Source organism: Chiloscyllium plagiosum, unplaced genomic scaffold (genome assembly GCF_037043375.1).
Source record: "Chiloscyllium plagiosum isolate Xiang-an unplaced genomic scaffold, Cpla_swu_hap1 HiC_scaffold_5, whole genome shotgun sequence".
NCBI classification, from domain to species: domain Eukaryota; kingdom Metazoa; phylum Chordata; class Chondrichthyes; order Orectolobiformes; family Hemiscylliidae; genus Chiloscyllium; species Chiloscyllium plagiosum.
The window spans coordinates 111,784,669-111,811,914 of record NW_028270143.1 but is presented as its reverse complement, the minus strand read 5'-3'; the positions used below and the strand labels follow the sequence as shown (position 1 = coordinate 111,811,914).

Sequence of the window (27,246 nt, the reverse complement as noted above, 5' to 3'; positions counted from 1 at the left end):
GATTGTTTTGACCGCTTGCCTGCCTGCGCCGTATGAATAGTCCCATTGCAGGATGTGAGCTAATGATTCCACACATACAATGTAAAGCAACTGACAACCTGCAAAGCGTCGCTTGCACAAAGTTGCCCTTCATTTTTACAGAAGGCTGGCATTTAATGGTGCTTTCATATTTGGGGCTACACAAAACTGGACGGTAAGGTCTTGCATTTGCTTATCGGGCGAGATTTCACTGCAACGAGATTTATTGTTTTCTTTTCAGTGAGTTGGTTATACTGTAACCCGGTGTGGCTTTGAGAAGTACAATAGGTATTTATTTTGTGTCCGGGGCGACAGGATGTTTTTGCCCGTAAATATTCCTTTCTCTGTTCAGGTTCCTAATTGTACGGCCAGCTCTCCTTATGTTTAAGGCCAGAATCCTGGCAGAGATAATCGTTAGTATGGAAAGCGAAACTAACAGATCAAGCCTGTTTCTTTGCCATTAACTCTTGAGATCATCTTCACTTACAATTCCGCTGCCATTCACATTGGCTGGGCACTTGGGATATCGTAGTGTTAGTATTTATTGGTGTTGCTATGTCCATAATTTCACAAAAGTTTGGGACTTGGACAAGATGAGTTTTAGTGTCACTCGAATGAAGTCATTTCATAATACACTTTCCGTTTGCTCTTCACCCCAGCAGGGCCGTGGAGGCGCCGCCAATTTAATGTAATTCCTGCTACTTGCCCCCCAGTACCAAATGTCAAGGATTGAAGAAACTTGTTGGTCGTGCAGTTGCACCCGGGTACATCCGTCTGAAAGCAACGGCGCGCTGCTGGTGACAAAGGTCCACGAAATGATGACCATCGTCAGCTCGATCCTGGGCAGTGCCTACTGCTCCCTGGTCAGCGGGCACACCATGAACTTACTGCGGCGGGGCTTGGTGCTTTTCACTGTGGGAGTCTTTCTGGCCCTGGTGTTGAACCTGCTGCAGATCCAGAGGCACGTCACCCTGTTCCCCGAAGAGGTCATCGCCACAATCTTCTCTTCGGCCTGGTGGGTGCCACCTTGTTGTGGCACAGCAGCAGGTAAGCACAGGGGTACCGGGAGGGCCGTGCAGTTTAGGCCCATTACAGTTTGATGCTACAAAGTTGTTCAAGAGAATGACGTGCGGCAGATTTTGACTTCCATTCAATCAAAGGGCGCACTTTAAATATCAACAAGACCTATCTTAAATTATTATTTTATTTTAAAAAGAATATTTTATTACCTCTTGTATTATTGAAACAACAACGAGGCTTGAATTTGGAATACAAATGTTTTGGAAGTCTCAATAGACGTTTTCAGTCTTTAAAAAAAAAACCATGCCAATCCTACTGTGTTCTTGCATTGGACATCTGTCACCAAACCTGGTAATTTAATGAGTTGTAAATACTAAAGCAGTTACACGAGGAGGTTGAACAGTTCATCCACTTTACTAACACCTTCCACCCCAACCTCAAATTTACCTGGACCGTCTCAGACTCCTCCCTCCCCTTCCTAGACCTCCCCATTTCTATCTCGGATGACCAACTCAACACGGACGTTTACTATAAACCGACTGACTCCCACAGCTACCTAGATTTCACCTCCTCCCACCCTGCCCCCTGTAAAAACGCCATCCCATATTCCCAATTCCTTCGCCGCATCTGCTCCCAGGAGGACCAATTCCAAAACCGAACAACCCAGATGGCCTCCTTCTTCAAAGACCGCAAAGGACGATGCTCTCCTCCACTTCCCGCTCCTCCGCCCTTGAACCCTGCCCCTCCAATCGCCACCAGGACAGAACCCCACTGGTCCTCACCTACCACCCCACCAACCTGCAGATACATCGTATCATCCTTTGTCATTTCCGCCACCTCCAAACAGACCCCACCACTGAGGATATATTTCCCTCCCCACCCCTATTAGCGTTCTGGAAAGACCACTCCATCCGCGACTCCCTCGTCAGGTCCACACCCCCCACCAACCCAACCTCCACTCCCGGCACCTTCCCCTACAACCGCAAGAAATGCAAAACTTGCGCCCACACCTCCCCCCTTACTTCCCTCCAAGGCCCCAAGGGATCCTTTCATATCCGTCAGAAATTCACCTGCACCTCCACACACATTATTTACTACATCCGCTGCACCCGATGTGACCTCCTATACATTGCGGAGACAGGCCGCCTACTTGTGGAACGTTTCAGAGAACACCTCTGGGACACCCGCACAAACCAACCCAACTGCCCCGTGGCTGAACACTTTAACTCCCCCTCCCACTCCGCCAAGGACATGCAGGTCCTTGGCCTCCTCCATCGCCAGACCATGGCAACACGACACCTGGAGGAAGAGCGCCTGATCTTCCGTCTAGGAACCCTTCAATCACAAGGGATGAATGCAGATTTCTCCAGCTTCCTCATTTCCCCTCCCCCCCACCTTATCTCAGTCCCAACCCTCAGACTCAGCACCGCCTTCTTGACCTGCAATCTTCTTCCTGACCTCTCCGCCCCCACCCCCTCTCTGGCCTATCACCCTCATCTTAACCTCCTCCCACCTATGTATTCCCAACGCCCCTCCCTCAAGTCCCTCCTCCCTACCTTTTATCTTAGCCTGCTTGGGACACCCTTCTCATTCCTGAAGAAGGGCTTATGTCTGATTCGTTGATTCTCCTGCTCCTTTGATGCAGCCTGACCTGGTGCGCTTTTCCAGCAACACATTTTTAAGCTACAGCAGTTAAACCCATACATCAATAACTTATTAAATCTTGAACAGGTACACATCTGTGTTCGACTGCAAGGATGTGTGTTTCTCATTGCTCGTAGTTCAATTCTTTTCTCTCTCCAAACGCGGCAATGTATCAATCTTTTTGTGTTGTGACACTTTAAACCCTCGATACTTTCAGAAATGGATCTCAACTTTGGGGTGAAACTTGCAGTGAAGTGGAAGCAACTCCTAGCATCTAAAATGTGGTTTAATTCGATCAATCCCCAAGCTCCTCTGCAACACACAAATCTCCCCGCGCACAAAATAAGGGCATTTTTAAAAGAGGAAGTCAGTTCTTCTTTCAGAAATGATAAAAGTATTGTCAGTTTCCATGCCTTGAAATGGCAACGAAATAAGACAAGTTGAAGTTTTAAAAAACGGTGGGAGGAGGGAAAATGCCAGAGCTTTTAACTCAGTTAATTTATTGTCGAATATGATATTTGTGACCCATTCCTGAGGGAGGTTTTTCGCGCCACGTGTCGTTGGATTTGCATAAAACTGCAACAGAGTTGAAGGGGGTGGGGCCTTGCTGTGTAGAACCGCTTTCTGATTGGCTCAGCTTGCAACTGGTGAGCTGGATCGCATGTTTCTGATTGGTTGCTATGTGCAACATGCCACTTGGCTTTTTAAAATAAAAAGCAGAATGAAAACAAGGAAATGAGGTGGCAGGAAACGGAGGCTGTCTCAGGAGTTTGCAATACTGCTGAGTGCTCAACTTATTGACATTGTGTGTTTTCCCTCCTATTTCACTGATGTTACATTCAAGCTGCTTTTAAAAAAGGTTCAGCCCAATCTCTCAGCGCAGTAGCAAGGAGAGTACTCCTGAAAGGTGGCCAGAAAAGATTTGCATTTCATATAATACCTTTCACTACCTCAGGCCTGTACAGCTCACATGATCGACCTTTGGAGTTTCTGGTGTGACTACTTCTGGTCGATGGGAAACTTCGTGCAACAAGGAACAGAAACTTGCTGGAGAAGCTCAGCAAGTTTGGCAGCATCTGTGGAGAGAAAGTAGAGTCAACTCCTGAAGAAGGGTCACTGGACTGGAAATGTTAGCCTTGGTTTCTCTCCACAGAAGCTGCCAGAGCTGTTGGGGTTCTACAGCAGCTTCTGTTTTAGATCTTCACCATCCCAGTTCTTTATTTTATTTCAGTGAACTGTATGCATCTTGGTGACTGTTCTCAGTCCTGTCATTTGGAAACAATGTTTGGAAAAATGGGTTGTGTTTTTATGAGGGTGAACACTGTTCGTCAAACACTACCCACAGTCATATCTCATTCAATGGCTTAATGGCACATCTCTGATTCAGCGTTCTGTTGAGCTTACAGATGTAACTTGTTGCTCAATGTCATTAGTTGAGCTCAGCAGTGACATAGTATATTGAAGTTGATTGTTATAATTCTTCTATTTTCTAGAGAGGAATGGAAAATGATTGAGTTACATAATTAGCATGCAAATCAATTAACATTTGGAGAGAAAAGCTTATCCCTAAACAGTAGCCTTTTCTGCCTGATAATGATTATTAAATTGCTCATCCCTTGCATTTATTTTTTGTTTTTTGTTTCCCTGTTAGTAACATTTTAACAAACTCAAATATTGACAATTTTTATCCTATTCATGTAGTGAAAGGTAAATATTTTACCTTCCACAAATCTGTAAGCATTTTAAGAAATTCATGACAGCAAGCTTTAATGAATGTCCTTCTGCATGACGTTTACTGTTGCAACTGTTTTAACATCTAATCTTCCTTCAGCTGTGGTAGGTCTGCTGTATCCCTGCATTGACAGCCACCTTGGAGAGCCTCACAAGTTCAAAAGAGAGTGGGCAAGTGTTATGAGATGTGTAGCAGTCTTCGTTGGCATCAACCACGCGAGTGCTGTATCCTTCCAATCGTTAATGGGACAAATTCCAGCAGTTTATTTGCTTAGCCCCCCCCCCCCCCCCCCCCCTCCAAATTAATGTTAATATTTTTGTGGAACTGCCAAATGAATATTTATTGCTACTTTTTTAGTGTAAGGCAGTGTCTTAATTTTTAAAAGGACAGAAAGTCAATTGAGAAGGAAGTTCTATCTCTCTTTTGCCCCTGACAGAACAGGGAGGCAGCACGGTGGCTCAGTGGTTAGCACTGCTGCCTCAGCACCAGGGTCCCAGGTTCAATTCCAGCCTCGGGCAACTGTCTGTGTGGAGTTTGCACATTCTCCCCGTGTCTATGTGGGTTTCCTCCGGGTTCCCCGGTTTCCTCCCATAGCCCAAACATGTGCAGGTCAGGTGAATTGGCCATTGTAAATTGCCCGTAATGTTAACTACATTAGTCAGGGGTAAATGTAGGGGAATGGGTCTGGGTGGATTGCTCTTCGGAGGGTTGGTGTGGACTTGTTGGGCCGAATGGCCTGTTTCCACACTCGAGGGAATGGAATCTAATCTAATCTAATCATTACAACTTGCTAACATGGAGGTCAAAGTGGTTGAGGGTAAGGTGTGCTTACCTGTGAAAGAACTATCAGCCCTACATGTCAAGAAACACAGTGCAAAAGATGAACTTTATAATTTGTCAATGACCATTATTTAACATGAGGAGAATATCTAACTGAAATCACTAACTGAAACATCAAAAATTGTTTGTTGGTACCAGACTGAAACATTGCTAAAAAGAGATTAAAAGTTATACTTTATCATCCTGTACTTACCAGGACTGGCTGTAAGCAACTGACTGGAAAACAGGACACTATATAAATACTGTACAAATTGGTGTCCTTTTTATTTCTGAGTTTTTCTTGTGTCTTAGTCCTGATTTGTACAAAACCCAAAGTTTCAACTCAGCAGATCTGGCAGCATCTATGGAGAGAAGACAGTTAACGTTTCGGGGTGCCGTGACTTCAGAACTTGATGCTCTGAAGAAAGGTCACTGGACTCGAAACATTAACTGTGCTTTCTCTCTGTGGGTGCTGCCAGAGCTCCTGAGTTTCTGTTTTTGTTTGTTTCAGATCCCCAACATCCACAGTCCCTTGTTTTATTTTTTTTTAGATTACTTACAGTGTGGAAACAGGCCCTTCAACCCAATAAGTCCATACAAACCCGTCGAAGTGCAACTCGCCCATACCCCTACATTTAACCCTTCACTTAACACTATGGGCAATTTAACATGGCCAATTCACCTGACCTGCACATCTTTGGACTGTGGGAGGAAACTGGAGCACCCAGAGGAAACCCACGCAGACACGGGGCGAATGTGCAAACTCCACACAGTCAGTCGCCTGAGGCGAGAATTGAGCCTGCGCCTCAGGCGCTGTGAAGCAGCAGTGCTAACCACTGTGCCGCCATTTTGAGGATCCTATTTCTTTAGGAGGCAAAGAATCCATTGGAACTGTTCTCAGAGAGGGAAGCAGTTAGTATTTGGTCCAGCATTGATCTCTCCACCAACAATAACTTATAGTTACGCAATGTCTTTACTGTAGAAAAACATCAAAAGGCACTTCAAAACCTTTTTCTCAATCAGAACTTGGCACTGAGCCATGTAAGGCAATATTTAGCTGGATGACCCAGAGCTTGGTGAAAGATTAACTAAGAAATTTAATTTAACTTAAAAAATATTAAACAGACTAACTAGTTATTGCCCTTATCTGATATATTTAGGTTTTGGCTGTAAAATGTTTTGAGACAGCATGAAAGACTCTGTATAAATGTAAGTTCTTTACTGCACCCTTGCAACTATGGTAAAGGCACAATAACTTCAGATTATTATTGTGACAAACAAAAAAACAGAAATTGTTGGAGAAACTCAACATGCCTAGCCACATCTGTGGAGAGAAATCAGTTATCGGTTTTGAGTCCAGCTACCCATCTCCAGAACTGATAGCAGCGAGGGAAAGATGGTATTTATGCTGATGATGGGAGAAGATGGCAGAGAGAAGGAGTGATTGGATGGGTGGCAAGGGCGCCTGGAGGGACAGAAGAGATAGGCAGACAAAGGGATTGTTGATAGTAAGCCAGGAAAGAAGAGAAACTGGATAGGTAATACCAAGGCTTATGCGCAGTTGTTATAGGGGTTGATTGTGCTGAAAGAAACTTGTATCAATATAGGACCAGAGGTATGGAGGTGGTTGATAGACATGGAGGGAGGTGATAAACATGGCATGGGAACGCAGTGGTATGATAACATGTCAGGCAACTGGAGGCTCAGGCTCATTTTGTGGACGGACGCATGTATTCTGCAAAGTGGTCAGCCAGTCAGCGTTTTGTCTGCCTATTGTGGAGGAAATCCCATTTTGACTGCTGAATGGAGTTGACTAGGTTGAGTTAGGTGCAGGTAATTTGCTGCTTCACCTGGAAAGTGTGTCTGGAGCCTTGGATAGGGAGGAGGTAAACAAGCAAGTATTGCACTTTCTGAAGTTGCAGGGGAAGCTGCCCATGGGGGTAAGTGGAAGTGTTGGGAGTGGAGGTGGAGTGTCCCAGAGGGAGAGAACTTTGTAGAATGCTAACAAGAGAAGGGATGGGAATATGTGTCTGATGGTGACATCCTGCTGGAGGTAGCAGAACTGGTGGCAAATGATCTTTTGAACGCAGAGACTATTGGGTGGAAATTGAGGACCAGGGGCCTCTGTTGTTATGGGAGGGAGGAGAAGAGGTGAGAGCAGAAGTGAGGGAAAAGGGTCAGACACAGCTAAGAACCCTGTCGACCAATGTAGCAGAGAACCTTGGCTGAGGAAAAAAAGTTGGCCTTTCTGAGACCCTTTGCAAGCACGTGGCATCATCAGAACAAATGGGTCACAGGACTCAAAACATGAGTTCTGTTTCCTCTCTACAGCAGCTGCTGAATATCTCCAGCACTTCCTGTTTTTGTTTGTTTCAGATGCCCAGCATTGCTGTTCTTTGTTTTATTTTAATGCGGTTGTAAAACTGCTTTGTTCCTTTGAATTCCAGAAAATGCTAAAATAATAATGCAGTGTTGTGCACTATGAATTGCTATTAATTTAGTTACATCATCAAATGATAGTGGCATCCAGATCTGTTCCACTACCATCAGTCAGGTTCTTGTTATGTCATTAATAGTGCGTACTTTGTTTAAACACAGGAGAGGTGATTCCAACAAATTCAGTCGTAATTACCAATCTTCAATGTTTAAAAAAAAAAATTGTTTTTTAAATGAGCACAGATTCTTTTTTCCCCCTGACAAACAAAATGTGAAGAGTCACCATCTGGAAGGGAAGACAGTTCAGCTAATCCTGATCTCCTAGTGACTCACCAGTTCCACCTCCATCTTCTCTCATTTGTATTTGGAACTCAACAGTTTGCTAGTCGTAACCTGGTCTTCATGTTGGACTCTCCAAATTCCATCATTTATTTCATTTTAATTTAAGGCATGATTTGACTTACCATTTGCCCTTCAGGACCTAAGTTTGATTTTTGTTTAATTGATTAAGCTCTTTTCCATCATTTAATGTTCAATGTCTGGCTTTAAACCCCATTATCTTTGTAAAACTAAGGCACTGATTTGAACTTGTCCTTCTTACTTCACACTCATGGTCCGAGTATTGTATTGGTCAGCCTCACATACAAATCTGTCCCACCAACTCTCTGATGCCTACATAAGGGCAAAGTATTGTAGCTTAATACTGTCAGGGACAATGATAAAGGGGTGGATCAGAAATCAATCCACAAAAAGTTTTTGTGTATAACACGAAAACACAGAAAATGAGTGAAAGAGTGAATTGCATTTTCATAGCGCCTACGTAAATAGTCTTTGAGGTACCTTTGAAGTGTAGTCATTGTTGAAATTTGAGAAACACAGCAAATTATATTGACCAAGCTCCCACACATTCAATAATATGACAAAAACCAAATAGTCTTTTTTTGGCAATGTTTATTGAGAGATAAATATAATGAATGACACCAGGGCCTAGCAGCCCATTCTTTGTTAAATAGTGTGATGGGATCTTTTTAAATTCACCAGAAAGGTCAGACAGGTTTAATCCCACATCTGGATGAAGGCACATCCAACCCATTCACGACTGTACTGAATTGTCAGCAAGGTTTTATGTTGGAGTGAACCTTACCTTAAAGGTAACAAAAAAAACATTGTGGTAGAAGAATGCCAAAACAGCCATAGATTTATACCGTAAGCAAAAGTAAAAATTGCAATCTCTGAGAATTTACTCATTGTAATAGACAAAAACTGCGTCTTATTCTCACCAAGTATAGCTCCATTTCTTCAACATTTGTAGTTCCATTGCATGTCTCAGATTATGCACTTTATGTCATCAGAGGAATCATTTGATTGAATTCAGGACTTTTAACTTATTGTCAGATTCATGCACATAAGGCTGAAGAATTCAACTGCATTTTGGTGCAGGTGTTATGCATTATTAAGTGCCTTATGGATCTGTTGTATTTTATAATTGAAGGTCACTTGGGTTCTTTCCTTAACACTTGTTTAACCAGAAATTGGATTTTGCCAATAACATGCAATTGTCTTTGACCCTGGCAGCCCTCTCACTGGGTCTGTGGTGGACATTTGATCGCTCTCGAAGTGGATTTGGACTTGGCCTTACAATAGCCTTTGTAGCAACCTTGGTCACTCAACTGTTGGTGTATAATGGCGTTTACCAGTAAGTGCAAAACGTTTGATTTATAATTTTAACTTGCATGATCCTACTTCCAGTCACACCCTCTAGCCCGACCAGAATTGGATGATAGGAATATTTATAAATTTAATAAGTGTCAACATGGAATTTACAGATATCTCCCTGATTGTTATCGACCTAGGAGAACGGTCTTGGAAAGTACCAAAAGCACCTCTGTAAGAAAATATTTAAATTTCTTCCCCTTAAATGTGGTGTTCAAAGTGGAGGAAAAGCACCGGGGATCCCAAATGTGAAAATCAGCCAAGGTTGGCATTTGGATTCCGTTCTGGTGCTGTGTTGAACCTGATCAATACTGCAACGATACGCTTTCAACCATCCTGGGGCTCATTTGTTGGAAGTTATGATATCACAAAGGTCCGTGAGGTTTTGTACAATAGTAATTCAGTTTTCTTTGAGTTTCTTTTATCACTACTTGTAAAAATAACCTTGTTTTTGGAATACTTCATGAAGGTCATGTTATTTTGCAACATCCACATATGTTTTCCTCCCATATCTATTATGAAATTCATCCACTTACTACTCCCCCCTCCTCCCACTCCTCGTCCATTAGTTGGTATATGTCATGCCCAATCCTGTTAAGTGCCTGAGCAGTTGGATATTAGTACCTCATGAAGTCTGTCTAACTATTTCACAGTTAGCTAGGTGGATATTTCTCTTTACCCCCTCGTTTCACATTGCCACGTGGACAGGGTTGCCACTCTTTTGTGGGGAGTGAAGATGCTGACTGCTAAACCATGCTCGTGGAGAGATGCAAGAAGCGAGGCATAGCCAATTGCTAAGTAGACAATAGACAATATATCACGGAGCTCGTAGCCGTGGAATAAGGTGCCAAAACACCTTATTCTGGCTGCAAAACACTGGTGAGCTACCTGTGTCAGCAAGAGTGGTGATGGTGGCATTGCAATGAACCTGTGATTCTCAGTGTCTCTCTCCTGTATGGGTCGCTATCTGTGAGCCTGATATCCCCACCCCACTCTTTAGGAAGGGTGTAGTTCAGTGGTGAGCATTGCTGCCTCACAGCATCAGGGACACAGTTTCGATTTCCCCCTTGGCTGACCGTCTTGATGGAGTCTGCTTATTCTCCCTGTGTCTGCGTGGGTTTCTTCCCACAGTCCAAAGATGTGCAGGTCAGGTAGATTGGCCTTGCTAAATGGCCCAAAATGTCCAGGGATGTGCAGTCTAGTTAGATTACCCGTGGGAAATGCAGGGTTACAGGGATAGGGAAGGTGGGGGTTGGATTTGGGTGGGATGCTCTTCAGAGGGTTGGTGTGGACTCAATGGGCCGAATGGCCTGATTCCACTCAAGGGATTCTATGATTGAGTGCAAAGAGCTGTGATGTCTCCCACATTCATAGATCTATATCGTGGAGAATGATGACCCTGACGTTGGCAGTTGAGATGCCTGGATGTTTGTTATGATGTGGTGCTACAGGTGTTGGACTGGGGTGGAAAAAGTTAAAAATCACACAACACCAGCGCTCTGAAAGCTTGTACTTTCACATAAGCCTGTTGGACTGTAACCCGGTGTTGTGTGATTGTTAAAGATATTTGTTGCCAAAGCCCATGGGAGAAAAGTGGAATTTACAGAATGCTGCTGAGCACTGTTGTAATTTTGGCAAGTTGAGGTGACCTATGATCAGCCACTGTGCAGTGCAGAGACAGAGACTGTGGGTGTGCATTGTATGATTGATGAAGACCTGGTCCCAGAATCACTCACCTCTGAAGGATAAAAACATCAGCTGGATCAATAGTACTGTGAACATTCATGCATCAAGCCTGGAAATAAGGGAAGTATGTTTCATTGGTGATCTAGGTACACCTCACCAGATTTCCTGTACATTCGCTCTTGGCTGCCATGTATATTTTTCTCTGGAGGAGTGACTGTTGGAAATATCGGAAGACAGCTGGCCATGGTAAGTTGTCTCTTGAAACTGAATCTGATCATTCTCATCTGTGCAAGTGTCTAAAGTTGCCAATTTTTCCGGGTTTACTCTTGATAAGCATTTTAGAATGTTTTACTTCATTAACAGAGCCGGGAAAAGAAAGACCTGTTGTGTTTATCTAGCATCCTTCACAATTACCAAATATCCAAGTGCTTTGCAACTAGCTGAGTGCTTTTAGACCATATGACATTGGTGTCAAATTAGGCCATTCAGCCCATCGAATATGCTACAATGTTTAATCGTGGCTGATGTTTCTCATTGTTGTGGTTCTGTTCGCCGAGCTGGGAATTTGTGTTGCAGACGTTTCGTCCCCTGTCTAGGTGACATCCTCAGTGCTTGGGAGCCTCCTGTGAAGCGCTTCTGTGATCTTTCCTCCGGCTTTTGTAGTGGTTTGCATCTGCCGCTTCCGGTTGTCAGTTCCAGCTGTCTGTTGCAGTGGTCGGTATATTGGGTCCAGGTTGATGTGCTTATTGATTGAATCTGTGGACGAGTTCCATGCCTCTAGGAATTCCCTAGCTGTTCTCTGTTTGGCTTGTCCTATAATAGTAGTGTTGTCCCAGTCAAATTCATGTTGTTTGTCATCTGCGTGTGTGGCTACTAAGGATAGCTGGTCGTGTCGTTTCGTGGCTAGTTGGTGTTCATGGATACGGATCGTTAGCTGTCTTCCTGTTTGTCCTATATAGTGTTTTGTGCAGTTCTTGCATGGAATTTTGTACACTACATTGGTTTTGCTCATGCTGGGTATCGGGTCCTTCGTTCTGGTGAGTTGTTGTCTGTGAGTGGCTGTTGGTTTGTGTGCTGTTATGAGTCCTAGTGGTCGCAGTAGTCTGGCTGGTAGAAGGACAATACCCAGCATGAGTAAAACCAATGTAGTGTACAAAATTCCATGCAAGGACTGCACAAAACACTACATAGGACAAACAGGAAGACAGCTAACGATCCGTATCCATGAACACCAACTAGCCACGAAACGACACGACCAGCTATCCTTAGTAGCCACACAGAGAACAGCTAGGGAATTCCTAGAGGCATGGAACTCGCCCACAGATTCAATCAACAAACACATCGACCTGGACCCAATATACCGACCACTGCAGCCGACAGCTGGAGCTGACAACCGGAAGCGGCAGATGCAAACCACTACAAATGCCGGAGGAAAGATCACAGAAGCACTTCACAGGAGGCTCCCAAGCACTGAGGATGTCACCTAGACAGGGGACGAAACGTCTGCAACACAAATTCCCAGCTTGGCGAACAGAACCACGACAACGAGTACCCGAGCTACAAATCTTCTCACAGACTGATGTTTCTCATCTCTAGTCTCCTGCCTTCTCAAGGTTTAATCCCCATCCTCATTAATAATCTCTCTATCTCCATCTACAAAGTGCTGTCTCTATTGTAATGGAAAATATTTTCACACAGCAGAATCCCATGACCAGCAACAAAATATTGACCAGATAATCTGGTTTTGGTGATTTGGTTGAGGGATAATTAACACTACAACACTTAGGGATAACTCCCCGGGACTTCAATTTCATAGATTCCTACAGTGCAGAAAAGACCCTTTGGCCTATCGGGTCTGCACTGCCATACCTGCCACTAAAAGTGTGCTAATCCCAATTTCCTGCACTTGTCGTCCCATATCCTTGAATGTTATGATATTTGAAGTACTTAGCCAGATTTTTTTTTAAATGTTGTAAGGTTTCCAGCCTCCACTACCTTGCCAGGCATTTCAGATGCCCACCACCCACGAAGTGAAAGTGTTTTTTCCCAAATATTCTCTGAATCTCCTGCCCTTTACTCTAAATCTATGCTCTCTAAAACTATGATTGACCCCCCCAACCAAGGGGAAGAGCTGCTGTTTATTTACTCTGTTCATGCCCCTCATAATCCTTATACACCTCAATCATGTCTTCCCCCCTCAGCCTTCTGTGTTCCAAAGAAAACAATCCAAGCCCCTCTGGTGTCTCCTGATAGATCATTCACACTCACCCAAGCAGGTAGATAGGGCCTCTCTCACCTGCAAGACAGCACCCCCTATGATGCAACACTTGGTGCTGCATTGTAGCATCAGTATTGAATTTTGTGTTCAAGCTCTGGTGTGAGACTTGAGTCAGATTGTGAGTCTCCACTGAGCCATGGCTGAAACACCACACCCTCTCGAAGTACAACTTGTTATTGATTGTTCCTGTTTGGCAGAAGTACTAAGCCTTACAGAACCGTGACAAATAAATAGGGTTAGGACAAAAGGTTAGCCATGATCTAATTGTAGGGCACAAGGGGCTGAATGGCCTCCCATTCCAAGATGGAGGATGGGAAAAAATTGTGTTTGTAAGAGCTGTTTTTTTTTTTTAGGTATTTTCAGTGTTTGAGTGAATTTCCTCAAATTTTTTGGGACTGTAATTTACTGTTTTACAAGCTATAATTTGGAGATGCCAGTGTTGGACTGGGGTGTACAAAGTTAAAAATCACATAACACCAGGTTATAGTCCAACAGGTTTAGTTGGAAGCATTAGCTTTCGGAGCTCCGCCCCTTCATCAGAAGGAGCAGCACTCTGAAAGCTAGTGCTTTCAATTAAACCTGTTGGACTATAACCTGGTGTTGTATGATTTTTAACTTTGTTTTACAAGCTGTTGCATTGTTTGGAACTTAGGACAAAAAAGACATCAAAACAACGGCACTTTAAAAAATGAGGAAGAGAGAGCAAGCAGGTAACCCGTGGGAGCCATGAACCTGCACAGCTGTCTGACCAGGCCGTGAACCTTCATAGCTGACTGCATCTGCTGTTAGTTTCAAGTATCTCTGGAAATTGGAGTTAGTTCTAAGAGAAATAAACAAACAGTGAGATTCACAGCTTCCCTTGAAGAAACCTGTATGGGGAGCTCACAGCAGGGTGGCTTTTAAGGTGAGAGAGGAAAGGTTTAAAAGGGACCTAAAGGGTAACATTTTCACGCAGAGGGTGGTACAATTACAGCATTTAAAGGCCATCCGGATGGATATATGAATAGGAAGGGTTTAGAGGGACATGGGCCAAATGCTGGCAAATGGGATTACCTTAATTTTAGGATATCTTGGCGGCATAGACAAGTTGTGCCAAAGAGTTTGTTTCCGCGCTGTATATCTCTGTGAAGCTAAGTCCCCATGATCCTATGTACATTTTGAATGTTGTGTACTGCCGCAGAGTTCCTCTTCAATGTGATGCTGTCTTTATGTTGCATTATTGTCACCATTACCTGCCGTAACTTGGCTGACAGTGATGTCATATAAACAAGGCAGCGCTACGATATAAGGAGCAGCTTGGAAGGGGCTATGTCAAAAGTATAATGTGCCCAGCAAGGAATGTAAACAACCAGCAACTGTGTCAGTCCTGGCTATTCTGTATATTTTTGGTTTCCCCATTTACTCGGGCAGAGGGGGCAGCCCACCTGTAGTATCTGCTTCGCTGCTCTGTGTTAATCTTCCTTGAAAAGTATCACAAATCCTTTTCAAAATTGGCTTTCTAAAACCACCATGTTGCCTAGTGTTGGATATCTGGGAACTTTAATCGCTAGTGACAAGGTGGAAATGAGCCAACAAGGGCTGAGCTCCAACTTCATCAAGCCTTCCAGTATAGGGTGGAACAGTGGTTAGCACTGATGCCTCACAGCGCCAGGGTTCCAGGTTCGATTCTAGCCTCAGGTGACTGTCTGTGTGGGGATTGCACGTTCTCTCTATTTCTGCGTGGGTTTCCTCCCACAGTCCAAAGATGTGGAGGTTAGGTGCATTGGCCATGCTAAATTGCCCATTGTGTTCAGGGAAGTGTTGAGTAGATGCACTAGTCATAGGAAATGTAGGGTTATAGCTTAACTGGATGGGAGGATACTCTTTGGAGGGTCAATCTGGACTTGTTGGGCCAAATGACCTGTTTCCACACTCTAGGTGTTCTATGGTTCTATAAAACCAGGCCATTCAGCCCATCCTGTCTGTACTTGTCCTTTGAAAGAATTGTCCAATTAGTCTCCACTTACCCGCCTTCTTTTCATAGTCTTGCAAAGTTATTTTTTCAAGTATATATTCAGCTGGATATGAAATGAAGCAACTAAGAGAGGACTTAAAAGACAAGATGGTAATTGTATAGAATTGGTAAAATGTGCCTTGTGGGACAAGAGGAATAAAGTTTCCCCACAAAGACTGATTATCGCCTTGGTGTACTGATGCTTATCAGTATCAGATCAGAAAGTTGCAGGGAATCTGCTGCGGAATGTCTGGCACGATTCCTTACTGTGGTTACATTCTTACAAATGTTTGAACGGAGCGAAGCAACCAAAATCTGTGGAATCATTCCTTAAGCATTGTGCTTTTGTGATGCTAGGGAATATCTTTAGGTTTTTTTTGAGAACCACTTGCACTACACAGCACTCCTTGTAATTTCAGGATGTCTCAAATTGCTGTACAGTTGAGGTTAGTAGTTTTAGATTAGATTCCCTACAGAATGGAAACAGGCCCTTCGACCCAACAAGTCCACAACAACCCTCCAAAACGTAACACACCCAGACCCATTCCCCTACCCCTCACTAATGCATCTAACACTGGGCAATTTAGCTTTGGCCAATTCACCTAACCTGCACAACTTTGGACTGTGGGAGGAAACCGGAGCATCCAGAGGAAACCCATGCAGACACGGGGAGAACGTGCAAAATCCACACAGACAGTCGCCCGAGGCTGGAATCAAACACGGGTCCCTGACGCTGTGAGGCAGCAGTGCTAAAGTGGTGATTATTGCAATGCAAAGAATGTGGCAGCCAATAAGTGGAAAACATAATCTCTAAGAAATCAATGAGATGTTTGATGGATAGCTTTTTCATTTATTGGGATTGATCGCGGAGGAAATAACTTTGCTCTTCCGCAAAAATCATGTCATAAATCTTTTATACTCACCTAAGGAGCGTAAATAAAGCTTTGGTTCAAAGCCCGTTATCATAAAGTTAGTGAAGCATTATTTTGAGCTTAACTCTTAGAGTGGGACTGGAACCCACAACCTCATGACTCAGAAGCAAGAGTGCTCCTAACTGACCCACTCCGAACTCTTACTCAGGGAAAGAGTCTCCTGTGACTTTATTCCAAAGACCACCTCAGGTTATCAGCTGACTCTCAGAGTCGTACACCACGAAAACAGACTCTTCGGTTCAACCAGTCCATGCTGAACAAAATCCCAAACTAAACTAGTCCCACCTGCCTGCTCCTGGACTATATCCCTCCAGACCTTTCTTTCCCATGTATTTATCTAAATGTTTTAATTGTACCCACAGTCACCACCTCCTCAGGAGGTTCATTCCACATGCAAACCACCCTCTGTGTAAAAAAGCTTCTCTCATGTCTTTTTAAATCTCTCTCCATTTCCCCTTAAAAATGTGCCCCAGGCTTTAAATCCCCATCCTAGGACAAGACAACTTACCATTAACTCTATCTATGCCTCTCATTATTTTATAAACTTCTATCAGGTTGTCTCTCAACCTCCTCCGCTAGAGTTAAAAAGTCCCAGCCTTTCTTTATAACTCAAACTTTCCATTCCCGGCAACATTTTGGTAAATCTCTTCTGACGCCTCTCCAGCTTAATAATATTCTTCCTATAACTGGGTGAACTGAACTGGACACAGTATTCCAGAAAAAGCCTCATCACTGTCCTGTATAACCTCAACATGATTTCCCAACTCCTTTACTCAAAGGTCTGAGCAATGGATGCCAAAAGCCTTTTTAACCAACCTGTCTATATGTGAAGTAAACTTAAAAGAACAGTGTACCTGAACCCCTAGGTCCCTCTGCTCTACATCACTACTCAAGGCCCTAACATTAAGTCATGTTAAGCTGATTCTCAGTCTTTTAGATTAGATTACATTACATTACAGTGTGGAAACTGGCCCTTCGGCCCAACAAGTTCACACCGACCCGCCGAAGCACAACCCACCCATACCCCTACATTTACCCCTTACCTAACACTACGGGCAATTTAGCATGGCCAATTCACCTGACCCTGCACATCTTTGGACTGTGGGAGGAAACCGGAGCACCCGGAGGAAACCCACGCAGACACGGGGAGAACGTGCAAATTCCACACAGTCAGTCGCCTGAGGCAGGAATTGAACCCGGGTCTCCGGCGCTGTGAGGCAGCAGTGCTAACCACTGTGCCACCATCTTGTTTAAATAGATGTTTGATTTGTTTAAGTCAAATCCTTAATTTAAGGCACACACATTTCACTGCAACCAACCCAATGAAGGTTTGAAATAAACCTGCTGACAACCGCACAATATATTTTTAGATGACGTTTGTCAAAGGCACTGTATCAGAGTTCCTGCCTGCCCTTGTGAAACTTGCGAAGTGCAGCAATTGTTAAATCATCCAAAGCAAATACTTTTCTATTTTACTTTCAATCACGAAAGCAAGCCTCAGAAATAAAATTTCAAAACAGATGTTGAGTCGTATAGCACAAAAACAGACCCTTCGATCCAACCAGTCCATGCCAACCATAATACCAAACTAAAACTAGTCCCAACTGCCTGCTCCTGGACAATATCTCTCCAAACCTCTCCTGTTCACGTATCTATCCAAATGTCTTTTAAATGTTGTAATTGTAGCTACATCCACCATCTCTTCAGGAAGTTCATCCAACACACAAACTACCCTCTGTGTGAAAAAAAATTGCCTTTCATGATTTTTTAAAATATCTCTCCTCTCACCTTAAAAATATGCCCCCTTAGTCTTGAAATGGAACATGACTGCTTGTCAAATTCATGAGCTTCATGGATTTCTTTGGCCTTGTACAATGATTCAATAATTCACTGCAACTGGAGATTACAATGCGCAAAGAATCATAGAATAGAAGCAGGCCATTCGGCCCATCAAGTATCCACCAATCCTCCGAAAAGTAGAATTCCCCCCTCCCAGACCTACCCCCCTACCCTATTCCTGAAACCCTGCATTTCCCGTGGCCTATCCACCTAACCTGGTCATCTTTGGACTGTGGGCAGAAACCCACACATTCACAGGGAGAATATGCCAACTCCACACAGACAGTTACCCCAGGGTGGAATTAAACTCAAGACTCTGACACTGTGAAAAGCAGTCATAATCACTGAGCCATCATGCTGCTTGGGAGAGCACATAGTCCTTTGACCTTTTCTCCCATTCTCCATAAGACATAGGAGCAGAAATTAGGCTATTCAACCCATCAAGTCTCTCTGTCATTCAATCATGGCTGACAAGTTTCTCATCCCTATTCTCCCACTTTCTCCTCATAACCCTTGATTCTCAGGAACCTATCTATCTCAGTCTTAAATATACTCAATGACCTGGCCTCCACAGCCTTCTGTGGCAATGAATTCCAGAGATTTACCACTCTCTGGGTGAAGAAGTTTTTCCTTATCTCTATTCTAAAAGGTCTTCCCTTTACTCTGAGGCTGTGCTCTCAGGTCGTAGTCTCTCCTACCAATGGAAACATCTTTCCAACATCTACTCTGTCCAAGCCATTCAGTATTCTGTAAGTTACAATTAGATCCCCCTCATCCTTCTAAACTTCATTGAGTATAAACCCAGAATCCGCAACATTCCTCATATGTCAAGGTTTTCATTCCTGGGACCATTCTCATGAACCTCCTCTGAACATGCTCCAGGGCCAGTACATTCTTTCTGTGATATGGAATCCAAATTGCACACAATGCTCCAAATGTGGTCTGACCAGAGCCTTGTATATCCTCAGGAGTACATCACTGCTTTTATGTTCAAGTCCTGTCAAAATAAATGCCATCATTGCATTTGCCTTCCGAACTACTGACTCAACCTGCAAGTTTACCTTGAGAGAATCCTGGACTAGAACTCCCAAGTCTCTTTACGCTTCAGACTTATAAATTTTATCCCCATTTAGAAAATAGTTCATGCCTCTATTCTTTGTACCAAAGTGCATGACCTCACACTTTCCCACATTGTACTCCCTCTGCCATTTCTTCGCCCAATCTCCTAACCTGTCCAAGTCCTTCTGCAGCCTCCCTACCTCCACATGCTACCTGTCCCTCTACTTACCTTTGCATTGCCTGCAAACATAGCCAGAACAGCCTCAGTTCCTTCTTCTAGATCATTAATGTATAAAGTGAAAAGTTGTGCTCCCAACATTGAGACTTGCGGAACACCACTTGCCACTGGCTGCCATCCTGAGAAGGACCCTTTGATCCTCATTCTTATAGAAGCCAAGCTTCTATCCATGCTGGCACCTTGCCTCTGACACCATGGGCCCTTATCTTACTCAGTAGCCTCCTGTGTGGCACCTTGTCAAATGTCTTCTAGAAGTTCATGTCGATAACATTCATTGGCTATCCTTCGTCTAACCTGCTCGTTATTTCCTCAGATAATTCAAGCAGATTTGTCAGGCGTGACCTCCCCTTGATGAAACCATTCTCATGGCCAGTCTGTGACTGTATCCCATAACTTTTGCCCCAGATCCCTCAATACCTAGGTCTAACCTAAACTTGTCCATCTCTGTTTTAAAATTAACATTTGATCGAACACCAATTGTCATTTACTGAAAAGTGTCAAACCTCCAAGATCGTTTACTCAAAGATGTGTTGCCTCATTTTACTCCTGAATTTGTACTCTACCCCACCACTCAGCCTAAAGATTCATGAATTAATGGAAATGGGGTGGATTGGGAAAAATTATCTGTTCCTCAATATCTTTTAAATTTCAATCAAATCACTCCGTGACGATCATAATTCCAGAAAATGTAACCCCAGCTTGTATATTGTCTCCACATAACTATATTAGTTTTATTTTTTCATCGTCCCCATTCCCGGTAAAATGGAATGGTTTATAACTGCATTGAACACCTAAAAGAGAAAGGACCTAAGATCACACAATAGTTATCAGTTCACATTTCTGTAGGAGTTGAATTGAAGAAGGAGCTCTTCCATCCTGAAATCCAGTCAAGTTCACATGGCTAAGGTCAGAATCTAAGGAGCCACTTTGTTCTTGTAGGCAACCACTCATAGAGGTTGTAACTGGAGGTCCAATTTCTGTACAAGCAAACTCAAGAGATTTTGGAAACTCGTTCAAGAAGGCTGTTAGAGGTCTTTAGCTCTCGCATTTCTAGAAAAGTAAGAATGTGTTACAGGCTTGTTTCAGCATCTTGTTAATGCTGTTTTTATGAAGTGTCTTGTAGCAGACAGGTTTTATAATGAAAAGATTTCATAGTCAGTGGCATTTTAATCATATGATCATGGATACAGAGCGGGATCGAATTGATCATCTTTCGTAGTTATGAAGTACATTCAATAAGGCAGCCAAAGACCATTGATACAGACAATAGTAGATAGGAAAGCTTCGAACTTCATTATTCGTAACCAGTCCTGACAACTCTCCTTCGATACTCGAGCAGACCAAGGGTCAGGGAGTCCAGGATTTATTGTCCCTGTGTTTGGTCTACGTTTTGAAGAGTCTTTAGTTTTCAAAAATCAGTTGGCCACTTGGCAGCCATCTCACCGACCCTCTGAGTCCATTTTTAAAAGTCTGTCATACTTATATCCCTGTATAGGCAAGACAAGATTTATTCCTGGAAGGTAAATATTACATACGGATTGTGAAAGTTACAAATAAAGTTTGAAAAAATAATAACAGCAACAGAGCAATATTAGAGCAGTCTATCCACCCATTCCTCTCCATTCTACCTTTTGTGGTTCTAACCATTACTTGATTTGGTCAGCGAGTTTATGCTGTTGTACAGCAAAAGGCCAGTTACCCAAACCCCACCACCCCCACCAGACCTGCACAATCTACTGGAATGTCATTGAGCTGCCTTTGTCAGGCCCTCAGGATTGGCAATTCAGGCAGCATCCAAGGAGCAGCGAAATCGACGTTTCGGGCAAAAGCCCTTCATCAGGAATAAAGGCAGTGAGCCTGAAGCGTGGAGAGATAAGCGAGAGGAGGGTGGGGTGGGGAGAAAGTAGCATAGAGTACAATGGGTGAGTGGGGGAGGGAATGAAGGTGATAGGTCAGGGAGGAGAGGGTGGAGTGGATAGGTGGAACCCACCAACTCCCACAGCTACCTGGGTTACACCTCTTCCCACCCTACCTCTTGCAAAAATGCCATCCCGTATTCCCAATTCCTCCGCCTCCGCCGTATCTGCTCCCAGGAGGACCAGTTCCACCACAGAACACACCAGATGGCCTCCTCCTTTAGAGACCACAATTTCCCTTCCCACGTGGTTAAAGATGCCCTCCAACGCATCTCGTCCACATCCCGCACGTCCGCCCTCAGACCCCACCCCTCCAACCGTAATAAGGACAGAACGCCCCTGGTGCTCACCTTCCACCCTACCAACCTTCGCATAAACCAAATCATCCGCCAACATTTCCGCCACCTCCAAACAGACCCCACCACCAGGGATATATTTCCCTCCCCACCCCTTTCCGCCTTCCGCAAAGTTCCCTCCGTGACTACCTGGTCAAGTCCACGCCCCTCTACAACCCACCCTCCCATCCTGGCACCTTCCCCTGCCACCGCAGGAACTGCAAAACCTGTGCCCACATCTCCTCCCTCACCTCTATCCAAGGCCCTAAAGGAGCCTTCCACATCCATCAAAGTTTTACTTGCACAGCCACTAATATCATTTATTGTATCCGTTGCTTCCGATGCGGTCTCCTCTACATTGGGGAGACTGGGCGCCTCCTAGCAGAGCACTTTAGGGAACATCTCCAGGACACCCGCACCAATCAACCACACCGCCCCGTGGCCCAACATTTCAACTCCCCCTCCCACTCTGCCAAGGACATGGAGGTCCTGGGCCTCCTTCACCGCCGCTCCCTCACCACCAGACGCCTGGAGGAAGAACACCTCATCTTCCGCCTCGGAACACTTCAACTCCAGGGCATCAATGTGGACTTCAACAGTTTCCTCATTTCCCCTTTCCCCACCTCACCCTAGTTCCAAACTTCCAGCTCAGCACTGTCCCCATGACTTGTCCGGACTTGTCCTACCTGCCTATCTCCTTTTCCACCTATCCACTCCACCCTCTCCTCCCTGACCCCACTCACCCATTGTACTCTATGCTACTTTCTCCCCACCCCCACCCTCCTCTAGCCTATCTCTCCACGCTTCAGGCTCACTGCCTTTATTCCTGATGAAGGGCTTTTGCCCGAAACGTCGATTTCGAAGCTCCTCGGATGCTGCCTGAACTGCTGTGCTCTTCCAGCACCACTAATCCAGAATCTGGTTTCCAGCATCTGCAGTCATTGTTTTTACCAGGGTTAGCAAAGCAAGTGAACATACTGGAGTCTTGAAAACTTATAATCCCAGCATGCACAGTCAGAGAATTCCACATTGCAGTTTTTCTTTGATTGCAAAAGGGCTTACTGATTTCCCTCTTAAAAACCTACATTTATACAGCAGCTTATCATGATCTCATTTCATCACCTTCCAACCAATAAAATACTTGTGTGTAGTTGCTGTCATAATAGAAAATGCAATCTCCTCTAATGACCCTGCCCCTTTTCCCAGTTTACACAAAGCCAGCTTCCATGCACAACAATGAAATGATGACCTGGCAATCTGTTCTTTCTGATGTTGGTTGAAGACACGGGGGAGCAATCCCCAAAGATGTTTTTACGTCCTTCTGAGAGACAGCTGGGGATGTCAGTTTAACCTCCTATCCAAAAGCTGGCACATCTAAACAGTGCAGCTCTCCCTCAGTACATACTGGAGTGACACCTTCGATTTCTGAGCTCAGGTCTTTGGAGTGAGAGACCTAACCAACTGAGCCACAGATGAAAAAGTATCCCTTGTTTTTAGTCGTTGTCATAAAAGGAAATAGTCTTCTGTATTTCTGCTTTCGCATTCTGTAACAATTTTAATCACAGGATCCTATATTGGATTCACACTTTTATTTATATAACAACTAAAATGTCCCATGGTGATTTACAGCAGCAGTATTCATCAATGGTTGACACTAAGGCATACAAGGTGACAGTCAGGCAGATAAGTCAAAGTTATGGGTTTTATAAGGGAGAAAAACAGAGGGAGAGTTTTGACGATTGTATTCCAGGGTTTCTAGTCTCGACAACTGAATGAATGAATCACACCATGCAAGCTGCCTCCCTAAAGATGTAGGACAGATATTTTCCCGTGATTTTTTTTTAAGTACTGCTCAGAAGAAATAATCAGGGTGACCTTATAGAGGTTTGTAAAATCATGAGGGCATAGATAAGGTGAATTGCTAAGGTCTTTTCCCCAGAGTAGGGGAGTTCAAGACTAGAGAGCATATATTTAAGATTAGAGGGATAAGATTTAAAAGGGACCTGAGGGGCAACGTTTTCGCACAGAGAGTGATGCGTGTATGGAACGAGCTGCCAGAGGAAGTGATACAGTTGAGTACAATTACACCATTTAAAAGGCATTTGGACAGATACATGGATAGGAAAGGTTGAGAGGGATATGGGCCAAATGCAAGCAAACCTGACCAGTTCAGTGAAGGGAATCTGGTCAGTATGGACAAGTTGGGCTGAAGGGTCTGTTCCAGTGCTGTATGACTTATCTAAAAAGATAAATCTTCAGTCTGAAGGCAAAATGTTTATATTTCAGATTTGCAACTCCCACTCTTCATCTTACATTTAATGATTCATATTACCAATTTTCAAATTTCTGAATATAAAAATAATTATTTTTAACAAATCTAACACCATGTGCCTTCCTAAGTCTGCCTTGTCTCAGCTGTAGAGTCATTGGCTAAGTAGGCCAGCAATTGTCATCCATTCTTAATTACCCTGGCGAATCTGGTGGTTTGATGGCAAGTGGTCATGAAAGGTGCTACGTAAATCCAAGTCTTTTATTTTCTTTTCCACATTTCAGCAGAATGTTGCAAGAGAGAAAATGATTGAAGAATTCTTTTCAGGGGATGAGATGAAGTCAATAAAGTGAAGGAGACTTGTTTGGGATATAAACACTAGTTAGGTTGAATGACCTATTTATCAATGTAAATTCTATGTCATTATTAGTGTCAAATTATAAATTGCAAAGTCAGAAAATTGATAGGAATAGGCCGTCAAATACAAGAATGGCCAGATGTGAAGAAGGGAGCCACACCTGAATCATCTAATCTGTTTCTCAGTTTAACACCCACTGTACATTTTTTTCCTAATATTTGTTTTGAAATGCTAAATGCCTGTCTAACCTCATGTGGAAATCTGTGTGTGGTGTTTTTATCCTGATTTGCCCTTTTTCTGTTTTCATAGGGAGTTTCTGAAATTGCACACAAGGATTGCCTTGAGAAGATGCACAAGGATTGAGTGTTAGCCATGAGGAGTGATAACGGTGCCAATGTAGATAACTTCGTGTGGGAGTGCACAGAAATACACCAGGGAGATGAGTAGGTGCTATATATGGTGGAAGATGTGATTACTGCATGATATTCATAAAAGGGAAAATTTTGCAATCTGTGATTGCCTTTGTACAATTCATTTGTTTCTCAACATTGAAGATATTTCTGTTGCAACCTGTACATACCAGGTCTTCTAAGTGTAATCATTTAGTCTGTGTATGAACTGCAATGCCATTACTCTGTTGCTAGAGCAGACCTAAGTAGCAAGTATTAGATCTGCTTGATGAAAGTGCAATGTTCACCGTACCTGAGTCTCGTTGTATAATTGTACCCTATTTAATTTCCTATCTTTGATTCATTTGTACAACATACAGGTGTATGTGTGTGTTGGGGAAGGGATGGAGGGGGCCATTCTCTTTGTGTAGCATGGTGATAGAATGGAAACAAAGAGATGTTCTGTCTTTTTTTTTCCCCTCCAGCCTGTTATTCAGTCCCTGCGAGTGATGATAATGTTCATCAGAGTTTAGCTGCTGTGTCACAGTGTGTATTTGTACAGTGGAGATATATAATCCTAAGGGATGTACATAGTGCTGAACAGAAGGAAGTGAACTCTCTCTCCCTCGAGCTCGAAATCTCCACTTGAACCTATATTGAGATAGTCACACAGTGAAGCTGCGCTTTTCCACTTGACCAATGCTGTGCAATAAGTCAGTGACAGAATACTTCCATTGCTTTGGGCTTCGTCAGTCTGGATCTGTCTCTGCTGCGAGAGTGAAGTGATTTTATTTTGTTTGGTTTTTGCAGTGTTAGTGTTTCCGATATGAACCAATCAGCTCACTTTCTCACATGTCGATAAGATAATTTACCTGATTTTTGTAAACAAAATGTACACATTAAGTTTAAATGTGTTTGAGTTTTCTTTTTCTCCTTTCACTGTTCCCAATAAAAAATGTACAGTAATTGTCAAATGGCTACATTTTCTAAAACGAAAAGCAGCAACTGAAAATTGTCAGTCATCTGAAAACTATCGGGCACTGTTGATGTGAAAGCAACGATTTTTAACCAACACCATAAGTTCTGGAAGTCGTGTAAATTAAACTTTGCGCGGTAGGCGTGCTTTCCAAAATTGACACACTCAGGTTTCTGAGCGAGAAGACTGTGGGTACAAGCTGCACTTCACAATTGGAATATTTAATCATAACAAGGTGGTTCTCAAGGGGGTCCACAGCCCCAGAGGTCAGCAAGGTGCTTTTGAAGGGTCCACTAGAGATAACAGGCAAATGTGTAGAATGCAGGTAAGACACAAACCACCTACTCCATCTCACATTAAAGAATTGTTTTAATTGCTCTGAATGCTACACAAACCCTTCAATTCAGCTAGTGCCCAATTACGACGTTCTGCCATTAATCACTTTGTAACACCTTGCTACGTCCCTCAGGCAAGGCACAATCTGAAACCTTATCACCAGCAACAAGTTTCCCATACATTAAATCGAACAAAAGGAATAAAACTTTGCCTTTAATTGTTACTGGAGAGAATAGATACTTGAGTTTCAGAGGTGTATGTGCAATTTTAAGAACACGGGAGTTGCAACAGACAATCCTTCAAAATACCAGTATTGGGAAGCCCTATTAATCAAGGAGACTCGAGGTGAAAGTGATCATAATATGGCAAGAATTCAGTGTGGAGGAAAGCAGTGTGTGTCTTAGAGTAACAGCTCAGACTTATTCAGAGATGTTACTACACAGCTCTGAAGCAGGTGGAACTTAGGTCACCTCCTCAAAGATAGGGACATTACCAGTAAAGTTAGCATTGGTCATGGAGTCATACAGCACAAAAACAGACCCTTCAGTCCAACCCGTCCACCCCAACCAAATTTCCCAAACCAAATTAATTCCGTTTGCCTACACTTGACCTATATCCTTCTAAACCTTTCCTATTCATGTACCTATCCAAACATCTCTTAAATGTTGTAACTATATATGCATTTATTACTCCCCCTAACAGTTCATTCCACATGAGAACCATTCTTTGTGTGAAAAAGTTGCCTCTCAGGTCCTTTTTAAATCTTTCTCCTCTCACCTTAAAATTATGCCCCCTAGTCCGAACTCTCTAAGTTGAGGGAAAAGACCTTTGCTGTTCACCTTATCTCATAATTTTGTAACCTCTAGAAGGTCATCTCTCTGTATCCTACACTCTGGGGACAAAACTCCCAGCCTATCCAGCCTTTCCTTATAATTCTCCAAACCTTCCAGTCAATGTAACATCCTTGGTAATCTTTTCTGCACCTTCCCTATTTTAATAATATCCTTCCTGTAGCAGGGCAACCAGAACTGTACACAGTACTCCAAAAATGACCTCAGCAACGTCCTGTGCATCCACAAATTGAAGTCCCAACACCTAAGCCCAATGGTCTGAGCAATGAATTCTAGCACTTCCATCGCTTTCTTTACACTCTGTCCATCTGTGACGCTACTTCAAATGAACTCTGCATCTCAACCCCTATATCTATGTTCTATCGAAGCCGTACCATTTATTGTGTAAGTCCTGCCCTTGTTCATGTTT

The 27,246-nt window shown here is 43.5% G+C and overlaps 1 protein-coding gene across 3 annotated transcripts; it reads left to right on the top strand.

The window, feature by feature from the left end:
- On the top strand, positions 1–25,648 carry insig1 (insulin induced gene 1). 3 transcript variants are annotated; one of them, XM_043690718.2, is made up of 6 exons: positions 11–193; positions 681–1,065; positions 4,514–4,638; positions 9,199–9,365; positions 11,215–11,314; positions 24,595–25,648. In XM_043690718.2, exons 2-6 carry the CDS (start codon positions 738–740, stop codon positions 24,646–24,648), a joined length of 774 nt encoding a protein of 257 aa, XP_043546653.1. In that variant the 5' UTR covers positions 11–193; positions 681–737; the 3' UTR covers positions 24,649–25,648. The 3 variants fall into 3 exon arrangements, with proteins under 3 accessions (XP_087843693.1, XP_043546653.1, XP_043546654.1); XM_043690719.2 differs by having other exon boundaries at positions 678–1,065; XM_087987567.1 differs by lacking the exon at positions 11,215–11,314 and having other exon boundaries at positions 1–193.
- The last annotated feature ends 1,598 nt before the right edge of the window (positions 25,649–27,246 follow it).

Excerpts from the sequence above, each read along its gene's own strand:
- insig1 (XM_043690718.2), top strand. The coding sequence starts at position 738 with ATGTCAAGGATTGAAGAAACTTGTTGGTCGTGCAGTTGCACCCGGGTA. Across the intron at positions 9,366-11,214 it reads GTGTATAATGGCGTTTACCA|GTACACCTCACCAGATTTCC; the intron begins GTAAGTGCAAAA and ends TTGGTGATCTAG. Across the intron at positions 11,315-24,594 it reads TCGGAAGACAGCTGGCCATG|GGAGTTTCTGAAATTGCACA; the intron begins GTAAGTTGTCTC and ends CTGTTTTCATAG.